The sequence below is a fragment of the Octodon degus genome, unplaced genomic scaffold (genome assembly GCF_000260255.1).
Source record: "Octodon degus isolate 3935 unplaced genomic scaffold, OctDeg1.0 scaffold00064, whole genome shotgun sequence".
Classification (NCBI taxonomy): domain Eukaryota; kingdom Metazoa; phylum Chordata; class Mammalia; order Rodentia; family Octodontidae; genus Octodon; species Octodon degus.
The window spans coordinates 11,370,578-11,393,413 of NW_004524640.1; the positions used below are offsets into that span (position 1 = coordinate 11,370,578).

At 59.1% G+C, this 22,836-nt stretch overlaps 1 protein-coding gene across 1 annotated transcript in view; it reads left to right on the forward strand.

Moving 5' to 3' along the window:
• Positions 1-21,187, forward strand: part of Cacna1i (calcium voltage-gated channel subunit alpha1 I) — an 83,159-nt gene extending 61,972 nt beyond the window's left edge. The window contains exons 11-36 of the mRNA XM_004634640.1: positions 15-200; positions 449-566; positions 714-869; positions 1,341-1,434; positions 2,075-2,277; positions 2,707-3,174; positions 3,428-3,528; positions 4,128-4,251; positions 4,412-4,480; positions 4,952-5,136; positions 5,576-5,702; positions 5,997-6,122; positions 6,780-6,869; positions 8,424-8,616; positions 9,139-9,290; positions 10,705-10,814; positions 11,427-11,560; positions 12,300-12,370; positions 14,870-14,948; positions 15,659-15,780; positions 16,275-16,613; positions 16,883-17,035; positions 17,132-17,254; positions 17,896-18,061; positions 19,354-19,550; positions 20,528-21,187. Coding sequence (XP_004634697.1) covers positions 15-200; positions 449-566; positions 714-869; positions 1,341-1,434; positions 2,075-2,277; positions 2,707-3,174; positions 3,428-3,528; positions 4,128-4,251; positions 4,412-4,480; positions 4,952-5,136; positions 5,576-5,702; positions 5,997-6,122; positions 6,780-6,869; positions 8,424-8,616; positions 9,139-9,290; positions 10,705-10,814; positions 11,427-11,560; positions 12,300-12,370; positions 14,870-14,948; positions 15,659-15,780; positions 16,275-16,613; positions 16,883-17,035; positions 17,132-17,254; positions 17,896-18,061; positions 19,354-19,550; positions 20,528-21,187 — 4,546 coding nt within the window. The remainder of the gene's footprint in view (positions 1-14; positions 201-448; positions 567-713; positions 870-1,340; positions 1,435-2,074; positions 2,278-2,706; positions 3,175-3,427; positions 3,529-4,127; positions 4,252-4,411; positions 4,481-4,951; positions 5,137-5,575; positions 5,703-5,996; positions 6,123-6,779; positions 6,870-8,423; positions 8,617-9,138; positions 9,291-10,704; positions 10,815-11,426; positions 11,561-12,299; positions 12,371-14,869; positions 14,949-15,658; positions 15,781-16,274; positions 16,614-16,882; positions 17,036-17,131; positions 17,255-17,895; positions 18,062-19,353; positions 19,551-20,527) is intronic.
• Positions 21,188-22,836: the final 1,649 nt, after the last annotated feature.

Consider the following 22,836-nt stretch of genomic DNA (forward strand, 5'->3'; position numbering starts at 1 on the left):
CTTGCCCCCCCCAGCATCTGGGAGATCGTGGGGCAGGCGGACGGCGGGCTGTCGGTGCTGCGCACCTTCCGGCTGCTGCGGGTGCTGAAGCTGGTGCGGTTCATGCCTGCGCTGCGGCGCCAGCTGGTGGTGCTCATGAAGACCATGGACAACGTGGCCACCTTCTGCATGCTGCTCATGCTCTTCATCTTCATCTTCAGGTGAGCCCGCCTTCCCCGGGGACCAGCCTGCCAGCACGGAGCCACCCGGGTGGGGGGGGGCGCAGGTCCTGGCACCACAGCCCAGTCCTGGTGGCTTCGGGCTGGCCTTGCCCTGGGCCTCAGTGTCAGCTCTGTACAGCGGGACCGGTGCTGTCCCTGCCCAGCTGCCCGGGCTGCCCAGAGAAGGAAACGCGGGTGGGCAGCGCTGGGCGTGTGCCAGGCCTTGCGCTCCCTCTGCCCTCTCCCAGCATCCTCGGGATGCACATCTTTGGCTGCAAGTTCAGCCTCCGCACGGACACGGGAGACACGGTCCCTGACAGAAAGAACTTCGACTCCCTCCTCTGGGCCATCGTCACGGTGTTCCAGGTGAGGGGCAGCCCGCATCTGTGTGTTTCTGGGGGAATCAGTCCTGGGCAGTGGGACTGTCCTCCATAACTCCTCCCCATGGACAGAAGGGGCTCAGAGCGGGGCCGAGGCTGGGAGTCCCAGGGTCACCTGTGTCCCCCTCCACAGATCCTCACCCAGGAGGACTGGAACGTCGTCCTCTACAATGGCATGGCCTCTACCTCCCCCTGGGCCTCCCTGTACTTCGTCGCCCTCATGACCTTTGGCAACTATGTGCTCTTCAACTTGCTGGTGGCCATACTGGTGGAGGGCTTCCAGGCTGAGGTGACTGCAGCCCTGGGAGGGGTGTCCCCACTGGGCCTACAAGACATAGGGTGGAGGAAAGGGCCCTGGCTGTGGGGCAGTTCAATCTAGCAGGCAACACATGGCCAAAGGAGGGCGCCAATGAGGTGGTGAGCTTCTCATCACACAAAGCATGCAAAAAGAGGCTGCATCTGGTACCCCCAGCTTTCTCCAAGGGGTGAAGGACTAGACTTCCCCATCCCTGAGATTCTGAAGCCCCTAAGATCAGGATTTCTGGCTGCTGCTTCCTCTATTCTCTTGGGGGGGGATTCTTTACAATCAGGCAGATGGGGGTTTATAGCCTAAGTCCTCATTAACTTCTGAGTCTCAGTTTCCCCATCTGTAAAATGGGAATGGAAACACCATTGGAAACTCCAGGTGGCGGGGGAGGGGGAGGAGGAAAGGTGGGAAGTGCCGAGCTAATGTGTGTCCCCACATGGGCCCATCTCCCAGGGTGACGCCAACCGCTCCTACTCAGACGAAGACCAGAGCTCATCCAACTTGGAAGAGCTGGACAAACTCCAAGAGGGCCTGGACATCAGTGGAGGTAAATGGGCCTTCACTTGTCACCCACGGTCCAGGAGCCTTCCCTAGAGACCCATGTGGGCATAGGGCAGAGCACTCGGCTTTCCCCTCCAGGTCTGGCCCAAGCTGGCTCATTCCCTGTGGCTGGTTGTTCATGTCTGTAATGAGAGCAAATGCTACGTCTTGAGGAGGGCTGGGTGTTCATGGACTTCCGGTGTGCCAGCCACAGGCAGAGCATGGGTCCACCGGCTCCTCTTTCCAGGGGTTGGGAACCGCTATTGGTTAGGATGGGGCCCAGGGTCACGTCCTTCCTGGCATCACTGGGCAGCTGAAGACAAGCCTTTCTTGCTCCAAGCCCAGGGTCCTTCTTGGAGGTGCAGGCGGGCAGTCTCTGCTTGGCTTCCTGTGGAGGGTATGGGAGTGAGGTGCCTGCAGTGGCAGGCTGGACTGAACACAGGGGTCAGGGTCTATATATGCCTAAGCAGAAAGCCCTGCAGGCAGAGTGAGGAGGAGCCCCCTGAGAAAGGTGCACCCGGAAGTCACTCCAGTAAAGCTTTGCTTCTGTTCTGTCTGCATCTGTTTCTTTGTCTCATGGCTTCCTTTCCTCTTGTTCTGTTTGTCTATCTGCTGTCTGTCCCTCTGTCTCCACCTCACTCCTCCAGATCTCAAGCTCTGCCCAATCCCCATGACCCCCAATGGGCACTTGGACCCCAGTCTCCCACTGGGTGGGCATCTGGGCCCCTCTGGGGCTGCAGACCCTGCTGCCCGCCTCTCCCTGCAGCCAGACCCCATGCTGGTGGCCCTGGATTCCCGAAAGAGCAGTGTCATGTCACTGGGGAGGATGAGCTACGATCAGCGCTCCTTGGTGAGTCCTGTGGGTTGCTCAGGATGGGTGCCCCTTCTGGGGGTAAGGGAGACACCTTCCTTACCAGACTGCCCCAAACCAGGCAGGGATCTGGTCTGTCCCCTTCCTGGTGCCCAGTGCCAGAGTAGGACCTGCATAAAGGAAAGAATGAGTGAACGTTGCAGAGAGACCTGGGTTCTCATGTTAGCAACAATGTGTAGGGTACAGGCCTCGGGGGCAGACATTAGAGCTTGAATCTGGTCTGTGTCACCTCTGAGCTGTGTGACCCTGAGCAAATGACTGCTTTTCTCTGAACCTCCATTTCCTTACCTGTAAAATAGGGAGATGGCCCTAACTTGCTGTGCCTTCCTCAAGGGAGGGGAGGTGGCAGGAGGGAAGGCATGCCCAGGGGGAGGACCCGGGGTCGCTGACCCAGCTGGCCTCCTGCAGTCCAGCTCGCGGAGCTCCTACTACGGTCCATGGGGCCGCAGTGGGGCCTGGGCCAGCCGCCGCTCCAGCTGGAACAGCCTCAAGCACAAGCCACCGTCTGCGGAGCACGAGTCCCTGCTCTCCGCGGAGCGTTGCGGTGCCCGCGCCAGTGAGGGTGCCCGGGAGGAGGGGCCGCCGCGCCCCGCGCCCCTGCATGCTCCGCACGCTCACCACGTACACCACGGGGCCCACCTGGCGCACCGCCACCGCCGCCACCGCCGCACGCTGTCCCTCGACACCAGGGACTCGATGGATCTGGCCGAGCTGGTGCCCACCGTGGGCACCCACCCGCGGGCTGCCTGGAGGGCGGCGGGCCCGGGGCCCGGCCACGAAGACTGCAACGGCAGGATGCCCAACATCGCCAAGGATGTCTTCACCAAGATGGATGACCGCCGGGACCGCGGGGAGGACGAGGAAGAGATCGACTACGTGAGTGGGATCTGCGGAGTCGGGACCGTGTGGGCGAGTGGGACGTGGCCGTAGGGGCGCGGTGGTGGGCGGGGATTGGCGTCGCGGTTACGATGGGCGTCGCTAGGCCTTGTGGCCTGATGACCCTGAAGTGGAACCGAGTCCGACCCCGGAAAGAAGGTCTTCCCGTCTATCTTGACTGAAGGCGAGGGTGTGGGGTCATCCAGTGGCCGCAGCTTGCTGACCCTCCCGCACTGGATTCTCCTCTTGCCAGACTCTGTGTTTCCGCATCCGCAAGATGATCGATGTCTACAAGCCCGACTGGTGTGAGGTCCGCGAGGACTGGTCTGTCTACCTCTTCTCTCCAGAGAACAGGTGGGAGCAACCCAGGCTTGTAGTGTGGGTGAATAGAGGGCTAGCAAGTCGGGGAGGCAGCATGCTCTGCCAAAGTGCACTCACATTCCCTGGCATTGGGGGGCAGGGCGGGTTGCAGGGAGGCAGCTGGACAGGCCTTTCCTGGGCATCTCCGGTGGCCTAGGCCAGCGCTGTGCTGAGCACCAAGTCAGACGGGTCGTCAAGCGGCCTGGGGTGCTTACACATTGTGGAGGCGGATGAGAGGGGGCCTCTGTGCTGGGCTATGGCAGTCCAGTAGGTTCAGGGAGAGGAGGAGAAGATCCAGGTGGAGGGAGCAGTTTGAGAGGATGTCTGGGGCGGGAGTAGATATCTAACAATGGTACTGAAGACAGGGGTCATTGATTTGGGCCGTGTTTGAAAGCCTTGAATGCCAGGGTAAGGTGGATGACCTTACCTGAATTGGTGTGTGAACAGGGGAGGAGGCTTGAAGTGGGCACGCGGCGCAGATGTAAAGCTGGCACCTGTTGGAAGAGGAGAGAGGGATCACTTCCTCTAGGTCCTCCTGAACCCTGTATGTGCCCAAGTGGGAGGCATCTGACGCAACTGTGTCCCTTGCCCAGGTTCCGGGTCCTGTGTCAGACCATCATTGCCCATAAACTGTTTGACTATGTGGTCCTGGCCTTCATCTTCCTGAACTGTATCACCATCGCCTTGGAGCGGCCCCAGATCGAGGCTGGCAGCACCGTGAGTGCGGAGACCTGGGGTGGGACATTGGGCCAGGCAGAGGAAGCAGTGGCAGAGAGGAGAAGGCCGTCTGGGTCCGAGATACGGAGCCTCCCTGGATGGCCCCCTCAGGCTGAGATGTGAGTTTCCTGGGGTCCACGGCATCTCCCATCTCTTTCAGGAACGCATCTTCCTCACTGTGTCCAACTACATCTTCACAGCCATCTTCGTGGGCGAGATGACACTGAAGGTCTCTCTGGGCTTCACCTGAAACAATCACTCCTAGCTCGGGGCCTCCCACCCTTGTCACTGTCCTGCCCACCAGCAGCATTCTATAAGCCCCAGAGGACCACCACCTCCACTGGGTGCCAACTGCTGCTGGGCTTGTGGGACACAGAGGGGGTCTGTGGTGTCCCCCCACCCCCCCGGAAGGTGGATGTAGGGAGTAACACGACAGTGTTCCGCAGGTACCAGCTAGAGGTGTGGGGTGCAGGAAAAGATTTCTTCTCCAAGGTTCCCAACTTGGCAGCTTTGGATGGGGTTTGCTAGACGTGCTAACGGGGTGGATACCTGGGCCCTGACTCCACCCTGCTCCCTGCCGCGTGCCTTGGATGGAAAGGATGGAAATGCCCTTGAGTTGGCCCCACCCCTTTCCACCCCGCCCACCGAGGGGCGGAGCCCAATGGCCCCGCCTCTCCCCGCTGACCAGCCCCGCCCCCAGGTGGTGTCGCTGGGCCTGTACTTTGGTGAGCAGGCGTATCTGCGCAGTAGCTGGAACGTGCTGGACGGCTTCCTCGTCTTCGTGTCCATCATTGACATAGTGGTGTCTGTGGCCTCGGCCGGGGGAGCCAAGATCCTGGGAGTCCTCCGGGTTCTGCGGCTTCTGCGCACGCTGCGCCCCCTGCGGTGAGGGAAGGGTGTTGCTGCGGAATTGTCAGGGTCTATATGGGCTCCTCACTCCTGCTTGGGGGCACATTCAGGCCTCCAATAGCACCTGCTGAACAATTAATACCCGCTCCTGGGAGAGGATCCGGTAGACCCGGAAGTGGGGTGAAGGATGCTGGCAGGGCAGGCATGAAGGTGACCCTAATACTGTTCCGCACCTCTGAATGAGTGGGTCCCTACCCTGCAGCCCTGGTGTGTCGTGGACCTCTGGAGGGGAAGGGCTATTTAGTACCCTCCTGTGAATCAGTATGGGCCAGCTGGCAGCTCACCACCTGTTCTGCCAAGCCTGGGTTGCCCAGCTACTTTCTCTTCATCCTTTGCTGCTGTCATTGTCCCCTTGGGGCCTCAGCCTTGGCCACTCACAGGCTTACAGTGCCCCCTGGGTCCTCCTTGTCCCCAGAGTCATCAGCCGGGCCCCTGGCCTGAAGCTGGTGGTAGAGACACTCATCTCGTCCCTCAAGCCCATCGGCAACATCGTTCTCATCTGCTGTGCCTTCTTCATCATCTTTGGCATCCTGGGGGTGCAGGTGAGGGGCTCCCGGGCAGTGCAGGGGCTGGGGCCCACCGTGGCTGGGCAAGGGAAGCCCAGCACAGCCAGGGCAGAGGCTGCACACTTCTCTCCCCCACCCTCACCTGCTCTGGTCCCCACCAGGCTCAGCTGCACCTGGTACAGCAGCTATGGTTCTCAGCAGAGGGGCTGAGACAGCCCTCGACCCAGATGACCAAGCCCGAGAGAGGCTGGGTGCATGTGTCGGAGGGGTGCATCATCCTGAATTGGGCTCCCAGCCCCTGGGAGCACTAGCCTTGCCTTCTTCCCCTAGCTCTTCAAGGGCAAATTCTACCACTGTCTGGGCGTGGATACCCGCAACATCACCAATCGCTCCGACTGTGTGGCCGCCAACTACCGCTGGGTCCACCACAAATACAACTTCGACAACCTGGGCCAGGTGAGTGCTGCCCACCCACCCTGCCCTGCCCCCCAGGGCTGATGGCTCGCAAAGCAAGCTCCTTTCTGGAGTTTCTTCCTGCCTTGCAAAAATGGGTAAGGGGAGCATTTCCCTCTCTGAGCTCTGGTGTGCATAGGTAGCCCGGCACTTTGTAGAGCTTCACTGAACATTGGTCTTGGCCTTCACTCCCACCCAAGGCATCCTGACAGTTTAGAGTCAACCACAGGTGGGCATGCATTGCAGCTGCATCATCTTCCTGTAGGAATGACCTCTTTGAGCCTCAGTTTCCTCATCTGTGAAATGGGAATGTCACCAGGCAGGCAGTGGGAACTGTCTGAAGCCTGGCTTGGGTTCTCTTTCTCATCATTTACCTTCTGTTTTCCACTGCAGTTGGAAGGTGGGCCCCTGCCTGGTTTCCACTGTGTTCTGGGTGCTCTTCCTGGGGACCTGTCAGGCTTGACCCATTTGGGCAGTGCCCCCTGAGAATCTTGGCTCTCACTCAGGTGCCTCCCAAGAATCCCTTCCCAAGGCAGCTTTGTCCCAGGGCAAATTTATAACGCTTTTTGTCCCTCTGTCTCCTGGAAGTGGAAGAATGGAAAGCTGAGGGGATACAGGCCCAGGCCCTCAGCCCCACACCCTCCCCTCTGTGTCTTCCAGGCTCTGATGTCCCTCTTTGTCCTGGCCTCCAAGGACGGCTGGGTGAACATCATGTACAATGGGCTGGACGCAGTGGCTGTGGACCAGCAGGTGGGCATGGCTGGGCCAGGCCAGCTCTGGGCAGTGGAGGGGGGACATAGTGTCTTTGGGATCCAGTGGCCTGAAACTAGGGCCCCTGAGGTCCATGCCCTATGTCTCCCCACCATCAGTCACAGCCACCCCTCACATTCTGGCCTGAGCCTTCCCTGGCTGCTGCGCAGGGAGTGGGAGCCCAGCTGGCTCCTGCTGGTAGGTGAATGACACGAAGGAGTCAGATGTATTTGGGAGGCAGCGGCTGGAGCGGGAGAAGGAAAGGGGGTGCTCTTTGCCTGGAGTCTGGAGGCACAGGACCAAGGGTGGAGGAGAGGGGCTAAGCAGGCTGGAAGCCAGTGTAGAATGAGAGGTGAATGGCAGGGCATGGATGGAGAAGGCAGGACTGGATGGTTTGGAGGAGCCAGGGTAGCATGGCCAGAGTGCCTACTAGGGGAGGAATTTTATTTTGAGCTTAGAGAGCCAGGAAAAGGCTTCTAGCAAGAGCGGTGCCCCCTGCTGGCTGGGTTGCTTGTGGGCGCCTTGGAGATGCCTTTGGGAAGGGGACTGGGTGCAGGTGGTCAGCGAGGACCCTCCGGTGCCTGAGCAGAGGCCTGGGCCTCAGTTCCCAAGATCCTTGTAGGAGCAGGAGTTTGTCTGGGCCCAGGCCAGACACGTGGCTTCTGCCTGTTGGCTTCCCGAGACCCACCTGGTTAGACTCTGGAGGTGGAGGGAAGTTGTAGGGATGTTGCGGGAATGAGAACATTTGGGGCATCTTCCTCCACCCTCATCTGCTCTATCCCAACCCAGGCAGTGTATGGGCACATACAGATCCTACCAGGCTTAGCTTGCCCCTCTCTTGACTGCCTGGTTTCTGAATGGATGAATAAACTGATGGAAGGAAGGAAGGATTGGAGGAAGAAAGGATGGGTGGATGGATGGATGGATGGATGGATGGATGGATGGGGCAAATCATTGCATGGTTAGCTGGATTGATCTGTAAATGGATGGGTGGGTGGATGGGAGGGAAATTGACAGTGGATGGGTGAGTGGGCAGATGGATGAACAATTAGATACTGGGTGGCTGGATGGATGGCTAGGTGGGTGGACGGGTGGTAGATGAGTAGTAGATAGGTAGATCCTGGGTGGGTGGATGGATGAATAGATGGATGGGTGGGTAGATACTGGATGGATGAATGGATGGATGGGTGGATAGATGGGTGGTTGGATGGGTAGACACTAGATGGAGGGGTTGCTGGGTGGGTGGTTGGGTAGGTAGATGCTGGTTGGAGGGGTGGGTGGATGGGTGGAGAGATGCTTGCTTGCATGGGTGAGTGAATGGTAGGTAAGTGACAGGAAGCAGACAGCTGTGTCTGGGAGGCAGCTGTTAGAATAGGGAAGGAAAGCTCTTTGCTAGGCACTTCACTTGTTCAGGTCCAGAGTGGGTGCTTCCCATTGGCTACCTCACTGAACCTCACCATCACTCTGGAAGCAGGCTCTGGTGGTGCCCACCCCAGCAGGGTTGATCCTGTGGTGCCCAGTCAGCCCCCTCAGGCCTGGTCTGGCTCCCTGCAGCCCGTGACTAACCACAACCCCTGGATGCTGCTGTACTTCATCTCCTTCCTGCTCATTGTGAGCTTCTTCGTGCTCAACATGTTCGTGGGCGTGGTGGTGGAGAACTTCCACAAGTGCCGGCAGCACCAGGAGGCTGAGGAGGCACGGCGACGTGAGGAGAAGCGGCTGCGGCGTCTGGAGAAGAAGCGCCGCAGTGAGTGGGTGGCCACGGGGTGGGGCCACGCTGACCCCAGGCCCCCCTGCCTGGGGCCTTCTGCAGCTTTGGAGCTGGGAGGGAGCAAAGCACATGGCCCCTGAGCCTGTGGGTGGGCCTTCTCCCCCAGTGACTGCCTGTGCAGTGTCCCCAATGTTAACCTAGGGTCCTGGGGTGAGGCCACTGCCCACCTGAGTGAGGCCCCCAAATGCTTCAGTCCGGACCTTGGGCAGAGGCAGAGTCCGGGTGCTGGAGGCAGTGTTGGCAGAGAACCTGGGCCCTGTCCTTTTTGCCACCCTTGCGAATCTTCCTGTTTCCCTTAGGGTGCCCTGGGTGGGAGGAGGCTTAGGATAGCCCTGCTCTAAGGTCGGAGGAGACCTAGCAGACCTGGGGCTGGGGGACCTTGTGTTCCCCCCCTTCCTTCCTCCTTCCACTCTGCCTTTCCCTCCTTTGTGCTCTGCCCCGTCCCCTTGGTACAGCCCTCTGTGATCTGTGCCATCCCCTCCCTATGTCTCCCTGCAGAAGCCCAGAGGCTGCCCTACTATGCCACCTACTGCCCCACTCGGCTACTCATCCACTCCATGTGCACCAGCCACTACCTGGACATCTTCATCACCTTCATTATCTGCCTCAATGTGGTCACCATGTCCCTGGAGCACTATAACCAGCCCACGGTGAGCCCAGGTTGCCTGTGAGCCCAAGGTCACCCCATGAGTATGAGACCAGGGACCTCAGAGACAGGCTAGGACAGAGGGTAGGTCAACTGAAAACAAGGCCTACGAAACCCCTCTGTGCCCAGCCTCCTGCTCCAGGGGAGGAGGCTTGGATAGCCCTGCTCTAAGGTCGGAGGGAAGCTCACTGGTTCCTGGTGGTGAGGTGATATGGGGACCGGCCTACATCATGAGTCACAGTGGCTGTGACTAAGTGATAAATGCTGAGCTGTGTACATGAACTCGTAAGTCTTTACCTGTAAAATCAGAGAGACCCTGTCTAGATTTTGTAGGTGAAGAAACAGGCTCAGAGAGGTTCAGTTCCTCAGCTGTAGGGAGTGGAGCCAGAAGTACAACTTGGATTTGCTCCAGAAAAGTTCTGTGAAGCCCAGGCAGGGCCGCTACAACAGTCTCTGGAGGAGGGGATGAGAGGGGGGAGGGAGGAAGAGAAGGTGGGGGAGGGGGAGGAGAGGGAGGAATAGGGGAAGGAGGAGGAGAAGGGGAGGGGGAGGAGAGAGGAGGAAGAGGGAAGGCGGAGGAGGAGGAGGAGAGCAGGTCCTAGAATCATGGATGAGGCGCTGGAGGATCTAAGAAGGGCAGTGCATTCTCAGAGCCTCCACTTGATGGGGTTGATAGGAAACAAGGGGAGAGCAGAACTTCCAGGTGAGGAAAGAGTATCTTGTTTCAAATGATAGAGAAGATATTCTGAATGGAGGGAAAAGAAAGGACCCATAGGGAGAAAGGAACGATAATTGGAGAACTTCCCAGACATGGGGTAATTATTGCTCACAATTTACCAATTGTTTACTGTATGCCCAGCACAGGACTATGAGCTCATTTAATTTCCACCGCAACTTTGGAGGTGGGTGCTGTTATTTTCTACCATTTGTAGATTAGGAAAGTGCTGCTGGATATGGTGGCACAGGCCTGTAATCCCAGCACTTGTGAGGCTGAGCCAGGAGGCTCACTGAGAGTTCAAGGCCAGCCTGGTCTACAGAGTGAGACCCTGTCTCAAACAAAACAGACAAAGAAACTGAGTGGTGAGAGATGGACCAATCACTTGCCCAACATCACATGGAGAATCAGGAGTAAATGCGAAGCCAGGATCCAAATCCAGGCAGGCTAGTGTAAAGTCCTTAACCACTACCCCATTCTGCTCCAGAGAACAACTAGACCAAACCAACAAATAAATAAAAGGAACCATATAAATTGAATAATACACATTAAGTAAGAGTGAAGGAATACAAACAGATAAGTCATTGTACTATAAATGTGAATGGACTACACTTTGCCCTTAAAAGACAGAGACTTTCCATAGGGAGAAAGTTGTGGGGGCAGGTCACGGGGCCTGGATTATGCTTCTCTTTGCTCCCCGTAGTCCCTGGAGACAGCCCTCAAGTACTGCAACTACATGTTCACTACTGTCTTTGTGCTGGAGGCGGTGCTGAAGCTCGTGGCCTTTGGCCTGCGAAGGTTCTTCAAGGACCGGTGAGTGGCTGGGCCACACTAGGGTGGCAGAGTGGGGAGTCAGTCCTGGAGAGATCTGGGGTGCTCAGAGGAATGCCCAGGAAGGACGGGACCCTGGGCATTGATGACCGGGGCTCCCAGTTGCCACCAGTTGCTCTGAGCAGGGAGTGATGAGGTTTCAGGCTGCAGGCACAGGACAAACACTAGGCCCTTCTTAGGCCCTGTAGCTCGGCAGGCAGAGCAGGTCTGCCTTATGCTAATTCTCCTTTTTAGAACAAGCACATCAGGCTCCAGTGACCCTTGCACACTACCACTGTACTAGCACAAACTCATCAGAGGGGACAGGCAGCTCCAGCTTTAGACTTAAGTGACCCCAAGGACTACCTTGCTGCATCAGTCAGAGCCCTTGCATCCCCCCCTGTGGGAAGCCAGAGGGGTTGATGTAGCTGCGCCCACCCTGGCTTGGGCAGCTGTGAGCTGTGAAAAGGGAGCAGGACCAGAGGCATCTGGAGGGGCTGCAGGGAGGTGGCCACAGGGTCCAGTGGGCCACAACCAGAGGCTGAGGAAAGGGGAGGCTACTTCCAGCAAGCTGTGTCCCTGAGTCCCCCTGCGCTCCTCTGCCCGGCTGAGCAGGTGGAACCAGCTGGACTTGGCCATTGTGCTGCTGTCTGTCATGGGCATCACACTGGAAGAGATCGAGATCAACGCGGCTCTGCCCATCAACCCCACCATCATTCGCATCATGCGGGTCCTGCGCATCGCCCGGGGTGAGGGGTGAGGGGCGGGGCTGGGCAGATGTAGGGTGGGGCTTGCTGTCCTGAGAAGAGCAGCCAGGATGGGGTGGGGACTGCCTCCGCCTGTGGGTTCACAGCCTCACCACACTGCCACCTCCCTTCTTCCTGTTGTGACACACTGTGCCTCCTGATCACGCCACCATACGTGGTCTGTTCTCACCCAGTCCAGCCGGAAGATGTGACAAGGACACAGGGTCCTTGGCCTGCTTCAGGGCCCCCTCACTTCTCCCTCTTGCGCTGTGGCTCCCACACTCTTCTCAAGGCCCTCCTGCCCCAGTGCTGGCCATGTCCCCTTGGCGTTCAGCTTCCTGCCTGTTACCACGGCATGCTTGGGGATGGTGCCCAGTGCCCAGCGGGTGACACCAGAGTCCCAGTTAGCCAGAAGGAAAGGGACGAGGCCTGGACACTCACACTGGTCATCTCTGCATCATGACAGTTCATTGCACATGTAGCACACCTGTATTCCTTCCACACACATGTACACGCCTTTGTTCTCTGGGATGATTTTACACCAACGTCCATATCTTGAGCTCCAACCTCCTGCCCTCTGTCGTGGCACCTGCGTTCTCAGTGTGAGGCACCTGGGGCAGCCCCTGCTCACACAGTCCTCCACATCCCCTGCCTCCTCTGCATTCACACACCTGCACATACACCTGCATGCACGCAGGTGTCCCTAGCCTGGGCTGAGCTGCCCGGTTGGTGTCACCCGCAGTGCTGAAGCTGTTGAAGATGGCCACGGGGATGCGGGCACTGCTGGACACAGTGGTGCAGGCTTTGCCTCAGGTAAGAGCCCCTCCTTGCCAAAGCCCTGCTGTGTGCCCCTGCCACTGGGCTGGGTCCTGGGGGTGCTGAGCAAGACTCCTCTTACCCCCATACTTGCCCAGCCTGTGGGGACACAGATAACCTGTATGATGCCCTTGGGGCCCTAGGATGTAGGGATGTGGATGCCGACAGTATGCTGCTGGGGAGAGGAGGGTATGAAGCACTGCCCCAGGTAAGGGGCTCCCTGAGATGACCTGGCAGGGTGGCGTTGCAGGAGATGGTGCGGTGTGGATGGAGAGGCCCTGACACAGCATTCGGGGTGGGCAGTGGGAACTTTGGCCCTGTGGGGACCCCCGAGCTGTTGATGTCATCTGGTCAGTGGGAGAGGAGCTGGTGATTCTGCCGTCATAGTGCACCTCCGCCCTGTCCCCAATATGCGAGGCACCCCCTGCCCCACCCCAGGATGGCCTGCACTCTGAAGGGAGCCCTCAGCTTGTTCATGTCCTCCTTATGGCCCTAAGGAGCCTTAAGGAACTTTCAGTGTCTTAAAATGAGCTTTAGAATCTTTACACTAAACATGAAGAGAAAGACCAACAGCCCAGGGAAGGTGAAAGCAGGGCTAATTCTCTCGGGGACCTGGGATAAGTGTACCAGTGAGCACCAGTGAGTTCTGTCCTCAGGATCGGTGTGAGCGTCCCAGCATCCTGATCACAAGGGAAAGTCAGACCTGGAGGGAAAGCAAGGACATTCTCTCAAAGAGATGTCCGTTTTCCTCATGTACAGGAGACAGAGGCCGTGATGGGCGGGAAGGGTGTGCAGACAGGAAATGGGTTGAGCCTAGAGCTGGGATCAAAGCATCCTGTCTTGTCTCTCTGGACCAGTGCCAAGCTGGCCTGAGCCACATAGTTGCCCTCTGGAAGCTATTGGCTGACGGCTGTGCTGTCCGTGTACCGTGGATGCTTCCTCAGTTCTCCATAAAGTTCAGTGAAAATGAATGGAACTCTTCCCCGGGCAGAGGGAAGGGCAGCAGGGAGGGCTCCGCAGAGAAGGTGGCACGTGATTTGGACTTTGAGGGGTAAGGAGGAGGCAGCAATGGTTAGCCAAAGACAGAGCCTTGCCTGCATTGGGAACACTGTAGGATGGCCCTGTGGGTGGGGCAGGGAGACCAGGCGGCAGGGGACGTGGAGGCCAGAATGGGGCAGTGATTTTGGGTTTTGAGCTGTGGACATTGGGTGACACTGGAGGGTCCGCAGGAGGGGCCTCAACCAGAGCTGCCATAGAGGAGGCAGGCAGCATGGAGGAGAGGCTGTGCAAGGAGGCCGTGAGGGGCTGCCCAGGCCCCGGGAAGGGGAGGGGACTGTGGGAAGGCTGAAGTGACCTGGGTAGGATTGCTGCCAGTCCTGGGCCTGTGTTGGGCAGGAAGCTGAGTTCTGCGGCCCAGCAATGCTCCATCCTTCTCAGCTGCCAGGCTATTGCCAGGCCGTAGGCTTTGCCTCAGAGGTGCCCAGGAAGCATTCATTTCGTTAATGAATGGAGTGAGATTTAATTAGCCTGACGTGTAGGGCAGGGCGGCCCTGAGGATCCCTTCTCTGGAGCCCAGAGGCTGTGATTAACGAGTTTACTTTTCAGCCTTGAATGCGATTGCTTTCTGATTGCATCCGCTGGGCCCTCTGGGGTCCTGGGAGGGATTTGGTTTCCAGGGCAGGTGCGCAGTGGCCCCACCTTGTCCACAGCACAAGGTATAGGAAGCCATGTTGCTTCTGTGGCCACCGTGTCATCGTCAGTGTGTGGATGGGTTTAAGCTAAGTGCAGAATCTGGGGCGTCTTCTCTCGCAGGCAGTGCGGGATGCGGAGGGGGGCTGCATTTGCAGGAGGCCCAGACCCGCGTGATTCCTGCACTGATTCCTGTCCATGGCCAAGCCCTGTGCTGGGCTGCGGGGCAGATCTGGCCTCATCCATCTGTGCCTTTGCTCTTGGGACCTCCCAGACCAATAGAAGACAGGGACAGGGACACACAGGTTACACTTGCATTGTCAGAGTGCATTTGATCTGCTTGGAGGAATCCAGGTGGGCCTCACGCAGGAGGTGGCCTTGGGGCTGAGCCTTCGCACCCTGCCTCCCTTGTCCTGCTCATCCATGGCACTTTCCCAAGCACATAGGGAGGTGTGCACACACTGTTTCCATCCTTGTCCCACCACTGCTAGGCTGTGTGCGACTGGGTAGGTGACTTCACCTCTGCTTTTTTTTCTTTCATCTGAGAAGTAGGGATAAAAGATGGCTCCCAGATTACTGCAGGGAGTCTGTGAGCTGGTGACTGTGAAGTGCTTGGAACAGAGAGGCTCACGGGATAGTTCTGTGAGCATCACATTGCTGTCCTGTGGCTCACACTGGCCCAGCCTGCCTGTCTGCAGGCAGGCCACGTGGGGTGGCAGGGGCAGACTCAGAGCCCGTGGGTGCCACTGCCCTGGCCCCCACCCCGCCCTGGCCCCAGGCCCCTGCCCAGCCTGCCTCTCCCCGCAGGTGGGCAACCTGGGCCTCCTCTTCATGCTGCTCTTCTTCATCTATGCTGCGCTGGGCGTGGAGCTCTTTGGAAAGCTGAGTGAGTAGCAGCACAGGAGGCCTGAGGGTCGCCGCATCCCATCCTGTCACACTGGGCCGCTGTCTGGGGGAGGAGCCTCCGGGGCAGGGTGCCTGTGCAGGTGGCCTTGGCCATCACAGCCTAGTGTAGGGGCAGTGGACTCAAGTGGTCTCGGCTCACCAGAACCCACTTTTGCTGTCCCCTGGGCCAGTGTCCTTTCTGAGCCAGCGCTGCCCTACAAGCAGAAAGGCCAAGGCAAGCCAGGTGTAGTGGTGCATGCCTGTAATCCCAGCACTCTGGGAGGCTGAGGCAGGAGGACTGCAAGTTCAAGCCCATCTAGACTTATTGAGACTGTCTCAGAATAGAAAATGAGAAAGGGAGAGGAAGGTGGCTCAGAGTGAAGGGCTTGGATTCAATCCCTAGGACCAAAACAGAGAAAAAGCCAGGTCAGGTCAGAGGGCAACAGGGCTTATGCTAACCTTGGCCCAGCACAGGGTCAGTTGAGGGCATTGGGTGCCCTGAAGGGTGGCCTCACCCCATCCTCTCTCTTAGAACTGATTTTTAGTTGAAGGAGCCCCGGCTGCCATCTCCCAAAACCTGTTTCTCCGTCAGTGGGTGGGCTGCCGGCGCACCCCTCTGAAGGTTGCTGGAGGGATTCTTGGGGCATGCATTGAGGGGTGGCCCTCGGGGGGCTCTGGGAAACAGGGAGGCTGACCTGTCTCCTCCTTCAGTCTGCAATGACGAGAACCCCTGCGAGGGCATGAGCCGGCACGCCACCTTCGAGAACTTTGGCATGGCCTTCCTCACACTCTTCCAGGTCTCCACAGGCGACAACTGGAATGGGATCATGAAGGTACCTGTAGTAGGCTGGGGACAGGGACGTGAGGTGGCTTCTGAGTCCAGTGTGGGGGTTAACCTTGCTCGTTATACCTGGGGTACGCCCTGCTGCACAGGAGGGGAGTGCGGGCCACAGAGGAGCACGGGGCCCTGCCTGGGACCCCTTGGTCCAGTGAGCCCATTGCTGCCCTGGGTGGTCTGGGGGTAATGTCTCTTGCAGGCCTGCGGGACTTTAGTCTACTTGGTGCCCAGGCTCAAACATTTTCTGCTCCCTTTGTTCCCTGCCACCCTAGAAACCAGAAACTCTGTTTGGGCCTGGCTATGGCCCTGGGCAGGGTGAGGCCAGCTGCGGTGGGGTGAAGCTGGGCGGAGCCACTGGGGCCTGGGCTGAAGCCAAGAAGGCAGTGCCACCACATGCCAGAGGAGGGCATGGGGCGGTTGGAACCCTCCTGGGGCTTTGAATCCTGGCCGGGCCTCCTTGGTGCTCATGGGCCCCTCCCTGCGGCACAGGACACGCTGCGGGACTGCACCCATGACGAGCGCAGCTGCCTGAGCAGCCTGCAGTTCGTGTCGCCCCTGTACTTCGTCAGCTTTGTGCTCACCGCCCAGTTCGTGCTCATCAATGTGGTGGTGGCCGTGCTCATGAAGCACCTGGACGACAGCAACAAGGAGGCCCAGGAGGACGCCGAGATGGACGCCGAGCTCGAGCTCGAGATGGCCCACGGCCTGGGCCCCAGCCCAAGGCTGCCTGTGGCCTCTCCAGGTGTTCCTGGCCAAGGCCCAGGAGGGCCAGGCAGCGGGGGCGATAACGAGGGCCGCAGGTGCCTGCGCTGCCACTCCCCAGCCCAGGTGGGTGGGGCCGGAGAGGGCCTGAGGGTCTCCAGGGGTCGGGCGCAGCCAGGCTGCAAGGGCAGCGGGCTGGCAAGGCCTCAGACAGAGACCTCTGTTTTGGGGGGTCCTTCTATGCTCAGCTCCAAGAAGGGGTGACCCTGTGACGAGGGGGTCAGTCCCAGGCCACGGGCACAGAGAACGGGAGGGCAGCTGTGCCCTGCATACCCCCAAGTCCCAGGATCCGGCCGATAATGCCAGCTGTCCCCACCTCGTCCCCGTCCGCCTAGGAGACCCTGTGGCTGGACAGCGTCTCTTTAATCATCAAGGACTCCTTGGAGGGGGAGCTGACCATCATCGACAATCTGTCGGGCTCCATCTTCCACCACTATGCCTCACCCTCGCCCACCGGCTGCAAGAAGTGCCACCATGACAAGCAGGAGGTATGGGTGGCCCAGGAGGGGCTGGCATCGCGCCGTGAGGCCCAGGCTGCCCTGGCCCAGCCCCAGGGTGATCCGAGGTGACGCCTCTCCCTGCAGGTGCAGCTGGCAGAGACGGAGGCCTTCTCCCTGAACTCAGACAGGTCCTCGTCCATCCTGCTGGGTGATGACCTGAGTCTCGAGGATCCCACAGCCTGCCCACCTGGCCCCAAAGACAACAAGGTGAGCGGCCCTGGCGGGCTCCTCACACTGCTATCTTGTGCAGCACTCCAGGGTGCAGCCTTGGTGCTCTGGTGGCACTTCGACTGGGCCTAGTCTGGTTAATTGAGGCCATTCTGTGTGCCGGACTCAGCAAGACATAAGGACCAGAGGGTCAGGTCTGTCCACCCTGTGGGGGGCACTGAGGTAACTCTGGTCCTTGTTGGGTAGGGGTCACCTTGCGTTATGGGGCTGGGAATGCCCAGGAAGGAAGGTCAGGGCAGGATGCTTCATTTCCAAGGCCGTAGCCCACAAATAAATAGAGGGTTTCTATTTGTGGGTGTAGAAACTCAGCAAAGGGTTGGAACCCACCCAAGGCCATGCTGGTAGAGGCGCTGGTGGCCTCTCCGTCTTCTGATCCCTCCCCTCCCCCATGTGGCTGCTGCTCTGGGCCAGGGTCTGTACAAACTCTGGATTAGAGTGAGGTGGATCTCAGTCAGCAGGGCCATGGACAGCCCTGGGCATCTGTGAGGGCTTCCTGCAGCTTGGCAGATGGCGGTCATCAACCAGGTTGGGGGTGGACCGGAGGAGGGGCCTCAAGGGCAGTGTCCGGCCGGCCTCTGCCTCCCTCTGTCTTCCCGTCCCATCTGTCTCCCTTCCCACAGGGGGAACCAGACCTCACCGAGCCCATGCAGGTGGGGGACCTGGGTGAATGCTTCTCCCCGCTGCCCAATGCGGCCATCTCCTCGGGAGCAGAGAGCTTCCTGTGCGAGATGGAGGCCGTGCCCTTCAATCCTGTGCGGTCCTGGCTGAAACACGAGAGCGGCCAAGGTGAGCAGCAGGATTTCACACACTGCATCTTGGGCATCCGCTTCAGAGGAAGTTGAGTTTTTCCCTGGTGCTTTTGCCCAGGTATTACTGCATTTAATTCTGTAAGAACCAGGTGGGTATCTGGCAATAGGGCTGATGTGACAGTGTTAAAAAATCAAGAGACAAATAATGCGGCAAGATGAGACGATATTAATTACAACAAGCCTGAGCTAAGGGCACCCTTCATGCGGAGCCTCCCAGGAGCTGCAGCAAAAAGGGAATCAGGCTGCACACATGAATCTCACTGTGAAGCAGGATAGCTCACAGATCTTGGAGGTGGTTTTGTAGAGCTGAATTTGAGAAGAGTTTATCCCTAGATCTTCACAAAAGGTGATGTTGAGCAGCAGAAAGCCTGAAGGCTTTGATAACCCTTTTGTGAAATGTGGCCTTTATCTTTTGGAACTAGCCCTGGCATCTGTTGGGGGTAGTTTGTGCTTTGGACTTGTGGTGAGGCTGTGGGCACAGGAGCAGGGACAGAGGTGGCCCTGTCTCTCGAGCTACAGGAATACGGTTTCATAGCAGTGGCCAGGGAGGGGGCAGAGAAGAGGAGCATGAACCCACCCCAAGGCCCCCACCCTACAGCTGACTGCTGGCACCGAGGTCCCAGACTTCCTGAAGCCAAAGTCTGACCCGAGAGTCGGACCCTATTCTGATTCCACACCCTGAAATTGACTTGCATTTAGGGTCAGTCAGGCTGTCCCTCTGTCTGGGTACTGTCCACACATCCCCTAGTCCTGGGTGCTAGGGGATCCTGGGCAAAGGCTGTGCTGCTGGTCCTGCCTCCCTCTTGGGTCCCCAGCCTGTCTTGCCCCTCCATCTCCAGCAGAGTGGACAGCCCCTTGTGGCACTTGAGTCCACATTGCCTAGCCAGACAGGTCTGGGACCTGATAGGGGACTCACCCTAGTAACTGGGCAGCTGGCATGAGCCCAGCTGGGAGTGCCTAGTGGCCTTTCCCTCTTACCTGCTTCCTGGCCCTCAAGGTGGGCACTGTCCCCATTCCCAGGCTTGGACTTAGTCTCTCTGGTGCCAAAAGCTATGCCTCCATCCAGGGGGCTTGTCCTCTGAGGAGTCACACTGGTTGACACCTCTCTTGCTCTCACAATGGGGAAACTGAGGCTCAGAGACAAGGACAAAGGCCAGTTTGTTAGAGAGCCCTCCCTGGAAGCCCAGGGACAGCATTGCTCAATGCCCTGCCTGTAAGATGCTGCCAGCCTGGGCCACCACACAGCTCTGTCTCCTCCCTCCCCTGCAGTGCCCCCGAGCCCCTTCTCCCCAGATGCCTCCAGCCCACTCCTGCCCATGCCTGCCGAGTTCTTCCACCCTGCTGTGTCTGCCAGCCAGAAAGGGCAGGAGAGAGGTGCCGGTGCAGGGACCCTCCCCAAGATTGCCCTGCAGGGATCCTGGGCCTCCCTGCGGTCACCGAGTGTGAACTGCACCCTCCTCCGGCAGGTAGGGGCATCTCCTGGGCTCTGGGGAGCTCCCTGCTGGGGCATCTGAGCCAGTAGAGCCCGGGGTTGGGGGAGGAGGAGGAGCAGCACACAGCTGCGCAGGGAACATTTGGGGAAAGTTGGGGGATGCCAAGTCTAAGGGAGCACATGGAACCAGGGGCTGGGAAGATGGGTAGGATCAGCTCCTGGGGTATCAGGGGGCCCTAGCTTTGCGGGAGGGGCAAGGGATGCCAGAAAGTCTTTGCAGGGTGATGTGTGCTAGGGAATGGGGGACATCTGGGGTGCTCAGGGTGGGTGTGACATGGCTAGATTATCAGGAGTGGGGTCAGAGGGCCAGCTTTGGGGACAGGAGGTCTCAGCTGCAGGTCTCTGTAGCTAATTGGCTGGGACCACAGCTCCCTAGAACAGGGTCCTGTGCAAAAGAGGCCCTGGGGCCCAGCCCCCGTGGGTGGTCGAGGTAGAGCTGTGCCCCTTTATTCACTCAGACATGTTTAGCTTCCCTACCATATGCCAGGGTGTGAGGGACACAAAGTTCCTTCCTCCTGGGCCTGATGGTTGAGTGTTGTCTGAGGGGAGAGAATAAGCAAATGCCCCAGAGGTACAGTCTGCAGAGCAGTGGTGTGGGGCAGAACAGCCCAGCGGGACAGGGAGGGGAGAGTGGGACTGAGCTGGGGGCGCTAGCTGGGGGCTGCGAGGACCCAGGCCTTTGCCAAGAGTGCACTGAGGCCTCCAGGAAGGGCGGGGCTGGGCCCTGACTTGGGCCAACAAGGGTGGCTCTGGCTGTCCCCTGCCAGAGCAGTGGGGTGACTGGGTGCAGTGTGACTGACTCTCACACAGCAGAGGGGATGCCTTGGGATCCTGGACACGAGCTGCAAGATTCCCCTGGGACTGGATGCCCCAGCTGGGAGAGGTGACCTCCCTATCACTGGGATGGACTCGGGGGATACAGGCGGCCCCACCCCTCCTACCTGCCTGCAGGCCACCGTGAGTGACACATCGCTGGATGCCAGCCCCAGCAGCTCAGCGGGCAGCCTGCAGACCACACTGGAGGACAGCTTGACCCTGAGCGACAGTCCCCGGCGTGCCTTGGGCCCACCGGCACCTGTACCAGGGCCCCGTGCAGGCTTGTCACCGGCCTCCCACCGCCGCCTCAGCCTGCGGGGCCGCGGCCTGTTCAGTCTGCGCGGGCTCCGCGCACACCAGCGCAGCCACAGCAGCGGGGGCTCCACCAGCCCGGGCTGCACCCACCACGACTCCATGGACCCCTCGGATGAGGAGGGCCGCGGGGGCGTGGGTTGTGGGGGCACAGGCAGCGAGCACTCTGAGACCCTCAGCAGCCTGTCGCTCACCTCCCTCTTCTGCCCACCGCCTGTGCCGCCACCACCCGGCCTCATGCCCGCCCGGAGGTTCAGCAGCACCAGCAGTCTGGGTGCTGTCCCCGGCCGTTCCCGAGTGGCAGCTGCCGCCACCGCCCAGCCCCGTGGCCTGGTCCGGAGCCCCTCATGGGCCACAGACCGCAGCAAGGACCCACCGGGCCAGGCCCGGTTGTCCTCGGGCTTGGGTCCCTCGGGACCAGAGCCACAGCCGCCCCCCGGGGATCTGGAGTCAGGAGATGCTGCAAGCAAGAGGAAGAGATGAGGGGCCGCAGGGGCCCGCCGGACGCCCACCGCGCCCGCCTGCCCCGTTTTATCTTCTTTTACCTCAGGAGCCAGGGAGCAGACAGCAATACTTTGTCCACACCTGGGAAAGGCGTGGGGACAGCCAGCTGCTGGGCTGCGAAGCGGGCAAGAGGGAGGAAGTCTGGGTTTGCCAGGCTCAGACGTGACCCCTGCCATGCCCAGTGTGGCCCTCCCAGTGCATATGCATATATATATGCAGATATATAGAGAGAGACAGACATATATATTTATTTTTTTTACTGAGAGCTTATGACTTCCAGAAAGTGCTAACGTTGAGGGTGTGGCCAGGGTTTGGCTAGGGGCCTTCTCTGCTGCTGGGAACCCAGGCTCACCCAGGGAGGAGGGTCCCGCCTGGGCATCAGCACCAGAGCGTGGGTGTGTCTCCCTGGGTCAGGGGTCACTGGAGAGGATATCGGGGCCATGGCCAGGGTACAGGCCCAGGTGAAGAGGTGCAATTCAGGGTGCGCTTTCCCCCCCTGTAAAGAAGACACGCTGCTAAGATCCCCCTACCACCACTTATGTGTTGGGGTGTCTGTCTTGTCCCTCTGACCGTCTCGTTGTTGTGCAGTCTCTTGTAGACACCCCTGAGCACACTTTCTCTTAGTCACTGGTTAGATGTTTTCTTTAGAAAAATCAGGGGTGAGTAGTTGTATTTCTTAGCACAGGGGTGGGGTAGTCGGCAGATCCCAGGCTGGGTGGGGGTTCTGGCACAGGGTCTGACCCCAATGAACATTCTGGAGGTCCCCCCCAAGGTGAGCCCCTGGTGGGTGTGTTTGCCCTGCTTGAGCAGCCCTGCTTGTGGCCCGTCTGAGTGCAGGGACAGCGGATCCGACAGGATTAGCAGAAGTAGGCATCTGCCAAGACCCCAGCGGCCTCTGCCCAGCCCAGCTCCTGCGCCCTGCAGCCCTGTCACCTGGAGACCCATGTCCTCTGCCTCCCCCACCTGTCCCTGGGTCTCTACCGCACCTTCCTTAGCAGCAGGTCGGGTTTCCCTGCAGTAGTGCTTCCCAAACAGGTTCCAGACGGGTGTTTTTTATTTGAATACTATGATGCATTTAGTTCAGTATTTATTAGAAAAAGTATAATACAGGGAAGCTGTGATTTCACAGGCATATTGCTTAGGTCAAGGCTGATTTCTAAGCAGTATGTGGATTTAAAATCAGTTTAAAGAAGATCAGGGAGGTGTTGCTAGATGTGGTGCATTGTTGGGGCAGAAACGCAGCCTGTTGGAGACATTTGGCCTCTTGGCAATCTTGGGGCCTTTGCCTTTGCTGAGCTGTCTGGTGACTTTCACTGGGTCTGGCCAAGTGGTCTTGTCCCTGCTTCTGAGCCTGGCTTCACACAACTTGGCCTCCAGCCAGGCTGGTGAGTGGGGTGCTGTTTGGACAGGCTCTGGGCTTCTTCCGGCTGGCATCCTGGGGCCTGGGCACTATGGTGAAGGGAGGAGAAGGCAGATGACATGAGCATCTTTGGTCCAGAGCCCTTGTCCTCAGAGCCGAGGTAGCGAGGACATTTTATGTTGGAGGAAATTGGGGCCCAGGGAGATGAAACAGCAACCGGGACCCCACAGGGCCTTGGCCGCAAGGAAGCCAGGGTGCCCACAGACTG